Source organism: Talpa occidentalis, unplaced genomic scaffold, assembly GCF_014898055.3.
Source record: "Talpa occidentalis isolate TD23 unplaced genomic scaffold, MPIMG_talOcc4v2.1 talOcc4.4, whole genome shotgun sequence".
NCBI classification, from domain to species: domain Eukaryota; kingdom Metazoa; phylum Chordata; class Mammalia; order Eulipotyphla; family Talpidae; genus Talpa; species Talpa occidentalis.
Window position 1 is genome coordinate 4,923,082 of NW_023604295.1, and position 6,000 is coordinate 4,929,081.

Consider the following 6,000-nt stretch of genomic DNA (forward strand, 5'->3'; position numbering starts at 1 on the left):
CCTAAACTTAAGAGCTAAAACTATACAACTTAGAGGAAAACTGAAGGAGAAAGTTTTCTAACACAGGATTTGGTGATTTCTTGGATAGGACATCAAAAGCATAAGAAACAAAAAAGTTGGAATGTATCAGAATTTTAAACTTCTGTACATCAAAAGACACAACAGTGAAAAGCAAGAAAAAATTGTAACAAAGTATCTATCAAGAAATATCCAGTGGGCCTCCCTGGTGGCCAGGGGTTAAAGATAGCACTATCTTTTTTTTTTTTCAGTTCTATTTATTTATTTATACAAGAACAGGGGTACAGCCAGACGTGCAGGAGGGTGAGAGAATCCACTAGAGCCAGAGCGGGAACAGAACAGGCAGACTGATGAAATACACTGCGGAGGGGAGCATCCCTCTGGCACGACAGGAGTCTGTCGCACCATGTGGGGCCCTCGCCGGCCAGCAAGGGCGCTGCAGAGGCTGTGGACAGCTTCACAGCGCTGCGTTCAACTGCCTGTGCCACCAGAGAAGGCGAGCTATCTCAGATTCCCGCCTGCCAGGGAAGGGCCTCACATGGCACAGCAGACTTCCCTGCCTCCCCTCATCAGTGTGCTTCTCCCCTCATCAGTGTGCTTCTTTTTTTTTTTTTTTTAAAGATTTATTTATGTATGCATACAAGAACTGGTAGACTGATAGAAATACACTTAGCAGTGTATTTCAATGGACCTGCCTTTTCTGCTCCCCACTCTCTCTGGTGAATCCTCTCACCCCCAACCCCAGCTCCTCTGACTTATACCCCAGTTCTTGTATGCACAAATAAATAAAGCTTTAAAAAAAAAAAAAAAAGAAATATCCAATATAGGGCTTCCTGGTGGTGCAAGGCGTTAAGCCTCAGCACTATCAAGCTACTGGCAACCACTGCAGCACGAGTTCGATCCCTGGCCAGGGAGCTGACCAACATGACACAGCAGACCTCTCCTGTCTCCCCCACTGATCCCCTCGCTGTGTATTTCAGACAGTCCACATGTTCTGCTCCCCACTCTGTTTCTGGTGAATTCTCTCACTCCCCCACCCCCAGCTCTTCTATGCATAAATAAATAAATCTTTTAAAAAGTTTTTCAAAAAAGAGAAATGAAAGCTGGGTGTTGAGATGTCTGGACACACGTTTATAGCAACAACATTCACAACAGCCAAAGGGTAAACCCTAAATGTCTATCAATGAATGAATGGATAAACAAAACACACTTATTCGTACAACAAAATTTCAGCCTTATAAAGGAAATTCTAACACATACTACAACATGGATGAAACCGTAACACATTAAGGCAAAGGGAAGCCAGTCATAAAAAACCATGGATGATTCTACTTATCTGAGATACCCAGAGCAGTCAAATCCCTAGAAAGTAGGAATGGTGGTTGCTAGTGGCTGGGGGAAAGTAAATGAGAATTATCTTTTTGATGGCTACACAGTTTTTGTTTTGCAAGATGAAGAGTTCTGAAGACTGGTTGTACAATTATGTGAATGTAGTGAACCGTACACTTAAAAATGATTAAATAGGTAAATTTCACATGTACTGGTCACAATAAACAAATACCAAATAAGCAAACCCAACAATTTGATACTCCTATGTCTTTTCCCTGCTGGGTTTCCAGAAGAGTCAGCACCCAGGATTACATATGCCATGGCAGGAGACTAGACTGAATGATTTCTAAAGTTTTATTTGTTCTTTAAGCCTTTCTGAATAGCATCTTATTTTTGTTGTTCTCACTTTTTCAAAAGGGACTTATAATTTTCTTTTAGTTTTATAAACACACTGGTTTTATGATCTACCACTTCCATTTTTAGGTCTACAGATGTGGCACAGGGTGCCACCCCAAAATGGCTGGCTCCTTCCTATCTGATCACACCACAAGGACTAGCTCTACTCATCTTCCTGTCAGTTTTAATGTCTCACTCAGAAACGAAAGCAGAAGGCTAACCAACTCCAGACACATGAGAATATGTAAAATGAGAAATCAGAAACACAAAGGAAAAGGAGCATATAGAAAACAGAGGTAGTGCAATGAGCAAAATACATCAAAATATACTATGATTAATAAGCCCAGTGATAAGTACAAATATTTTGTTCAAGATTTTAAAAAGACATGAGTGAACAAGACCACATTAATAATAATTTAAGATATAAGAGAAAGGTAGGAGGATCAAGTGGAGGAATCTCCCAGAAAGAAAAGAACAACGAAAAGACAAGCAGGAGATAAGAGAAAAAGAGAGGGAAGAAGTTTGTTGAATGAGAAATTTCTCTAGATATTAAAGACTTGAGTTTCCAGCCAAAGGGCAAACACATGCAGAGGGCTATTAAACAATAAAGCATGCCCTTTACAACTCTGAGAAATAATTACTAATCTAAATTTACAAATTCAGTCAAATTGTATCGGGGTTGCTCTACAACAAAATCATATGTAAAGCGCAATGGTAATCCAGGCCCTATATACTTATCTGGTCATCTAATGTTTTTTAAAATGCTCTGGGGAAGATTATTATTCCCATCCTTCAGTCATTTGCCCAAGGTCATACTCAGGGTCTTCTGAACCAACTCCACACATGCTTAAGCCACTAAGCTAAAAGCTTGCTGACCTGGCCGGTTAGCTCAGTTGGTTAGAGCGTGGTGCTAAAAGCTTGCTGAGGGAGTAAACTCTAAAAGAGGAATACATGGGATGGAGATACACTAAAAAGGGAAAGGAAATTTCCAGAAAAAATGATAAAGTCTTGGACCTCCCCAGTGGTGCAGCGGTTGAGCCCTGGGTTGCGAAGCTGCCCGCAGTCTCTGCAGCGCCGGTTCAATCCCCAGCTGCTCCCCGGCCACCGGAGGAGGGTCCCACATGGCGCGCAGACCTCTCCTGCCGCCCGCTGCTCCCCTCAGCAGTGTCCTTCGGTCCTTCTGCCTGCTCTGCTCCCCGCTCTGGCTCTGGTGAATTCTCTCACCCTCCCGCGCTTCTGACTGTACCCAGTGCTTGTATAAATAAATCTTTAAAAAAAAAAATTAAATTGGAAGGAATTTGTGTGATTGGCTAGATTTAAAAAAAAAAAAAGATAAAGTCTCTTTACCAAGCCAACGAAACTGACAAAATACTGGGTGAGCTTTAACACATCTGGAAAAGTTTTTCCAGTTCTCTGAAAGTTTTGATGAAATAGAGATCAGTACAGAGAAAAACCAAGCAAACAAAACACAAATCAATTATTAACTTTAGGGAAAACAAAAAGCTGTACAGCAAAGAAATCACAATATAGTTCTGGTTGGCTTATTTATGAATAATGCTAAAAGTAATAACAAATCACATAGTCAATCAACTCCTTCCCACCCCCGGAAAACAACAAAATGAAAGTAAAAAGTAAAATACAAAAAAAGTTTTCATCACTCCTCATTCTATTCCAGAATCCCAATCTCCTAAATAACTTAAATTTGCATGCATTAAGGTTATGCCTTAGCTTTGTGAAAAGCTTATGATTTTGGACAAACACAATAATGCATTAATTCCTAGACCCTCTCCTAATGCAAGCATTTGCAAGCTATACACAAAAGAATGAGCATGGCTGTAGACCAATGACATTTAATTTATGGAAATGGAAATGTCTATTTCACATAATTTTCACATTACAAAATATTATTTTTGATCCTTTCCAACCATTTATGAATCATTTTTAGCTCGTGGGCCATACAAAAACAGGTGGCAGGCTGGATTTGGCCCATCAGCTGTAGTTTGCCAACTGCTGTCCTAAAGCATTGAAACTGATGGAGATACAGTCCAGAAGTTGCAGACGGGAGATTTCTGTCAATGCGCTTCCAAACACCACGCATTATCCACAAAAGAAAGATTTAGCACAAGGACAGCTGCTACACACGGAGAGCCAGCTGAGGACAGTTTTGACCCTCATCTTTGCTCCCTTTCAGAAGCTAATCTTTAAAGCTCAGGAAAGGCAACACGGGAGGGGCCCCGGGATCCAAGAGCAGAAAGAGCGAAATCACTTTACTCCATTCCCCACGCCAGACCTCTGGGCCAGAACTGGGCACTATCTGGGACAGGAGGGGCAGGACGGGGCGTTAGATTTTAAACAAGATACGGTCAGACTTTTCAACAGCTACGGCTACTGGGAAAGCCCTGATCCAACCAGGTGCGGAGAACAACAAATGTTCACAGCCAGTGTGGAAAACCTAGCTCGCTCTGCTCCAACTACTAAAGCCTGTTTCACTCACTCAATGAGTTACGTAACCAAAGGACTTTCACTCAAATATGTAAAGAACTCTTGCAAATCAATAGCCGCCCCCCCCCCAAAAAAAGCCAAAAGGGCAAAGGATACAGGTAAGTGATTTTTCACAAACCCTAAATCCAAGAGTCAAATATGTGAAAGATGCCCAACTTGACAGCTAAGAACACGCAGCGTCAGGTCAGGTATCACTTCACACCCACCAGGGAGGGGAAATGGACAAGACTCGGGCTGAAACGCACGGCAGACCCCACGGGCAGGCACCGTCGTCGAGGAGGAGGGCTCACTGGCCCGCGAACCCCGGCAGGCCCGGGGGCAGGTGCCGCCACCAACTTCTCCGGGGACACCCTGGGCGGGCGGCCACGCCCACGCGGCAGGACGCGAGGTTTTAATTCGGGTCGGGGGCTCGGCCCGCCGGGGGCCAAGCCCCGAGACGACGGCCCCAGCCGCGGGGTTCTGGACAAGCCCGCGGCGCCGGGCCCGGGGGCGCGCAGGGCCGGGACCAGCAGCCCGGGCCCGGGGGTCTCGGGTCCAGGGGAGGCGGCGGCCGGGATGGGGGAGCGCGGGGGCCGGTCCCGAAGCCCGGCTCGTCGGCCCCGCCGCGCCCGGGACACCCCGGGGCGCCCGCCCGGCCCGCGCGCCGGCGAGGTCAGGGCCCCGCGGGGCGAGGGGCGCGCGGCCGCCGCCGCCGAGGCCTCCGCCCGGCCCGACAGCTGCGCGGCGGCCAGGAGGAGGGGCGCGGCCCGGCACGCCCCGAGGCCGCGGAGGCAAAACCGAAACTCAACGCGGGGGCAGCGCCGCCCCGCCCGGCCCGCCCGGCCCGGCCCGCCGCCCGCCCGCGGAGGCGGCCACCCCCGGCCCCGCCGCGGCCGCGGCCCGGCCCCGGCCCGCGCCGGGCCTGCGAGTCGCCACCGCCCACTGCGGCCCCCCTCGCCCGCCCGCCCGCCGCCTCCTGGGACACGGCCCGCCCCACCCCTCGCGGCTGCTCACCGCGCTGAGGCGGATCCCGCCGGGTGGCTGCTCCGCCATCTTGAGCGCTACAAAGCCAGGCCCGGCCTCAGCCGCAGCCCGACTGGGAGGGGCGGCCCGCCCACTTCCGGGGCGTGGCCCGCGGGCCCCGCCCACGCGCTTCCGCCCGGGTCCGCGGGCTGGGCTGGGCCGGGCGCGGGGGGGTCGCGGGGTCGCGGCGGCGGGCGGGGGCCCGAAGGCTGCGCTGGGAAAGCCTGCCCGAGCCCCCCGCGGCTGCGTGCTGGGCGCCCTCAAATGCACCCTCCACCCTGCCCGAGCCCTCTGGGCCGTGGACGTCCCGACCGGACACCGCGGAGGCCGTGGCGCTTTTTCCAACTAGCCCTCGCCTTTTTACCATGTCAAACGTCGTGCTTTTGTTTATAAAATTTCAAATACTGGGCCTCCCTGGTGGCGCAAGGGGTTGAGTCTCAGCACTATGAAGCTGTCTGCAGCCTCTGCAGCAGGAGTTCGATCCCCGGCCAGGGAGCGACCCACGCGGCGCAGCAGACCTCTGCTGTCTCCCCGCGGCTCCCCTCAGCAGTGGGTTTCAGTCAATGTGCCTGTTCTGCTCCCGGCTCTGTCTCTGGTGGATCCTCTCACCGCGTACCTCTGGCCTGTACCCCAGTCTTGTATGCATAAATAAATACATCTTAAAAAATGTTTCAAATACAGATGACTGGATCAAGAAGATGTGGTACATATGTACATGGAATATTACTCAGCATTCAAAAAAGATAAACACAT

The 6,000-nt window shown here is 49.8% G+C and overlaps 1 protein-coding gene across 3 annotated transcripts in view; it reads right to left on the minus strand.

Annotated features, from left to right (window-relative positions):
- MORC3 (MORC family CW-type zinc finger 3) overlaps positions 1 to 5,313 on the minus strand; it is a 42,362-nt gene extending 37,049 nt beyond the window's left edge. For 2 of the 3 annotated variants that reach the window (XM_054700285.1, XM_037524963.2), the window contains exon 1: positions 5,239 to 5,313. In XM_054700285.1, the coding sequence (XP_054556260.1) occupies positions 5,239 to 5,277 (39 nt within the window). In that variant the 5' untranslated portion in view covers positions 5,278 to 5,313. Of the gene's footprint in view, positions 1 to 4,451; positions 4,542 to 5,238 lie in introns of those variants that run through there. The other variant, XM_037524964.2, reaches the window with a different exon arrangement.
- Between the last annotated feature and the right edge of the window lie 687 nt (positions 5,314 to 6,000).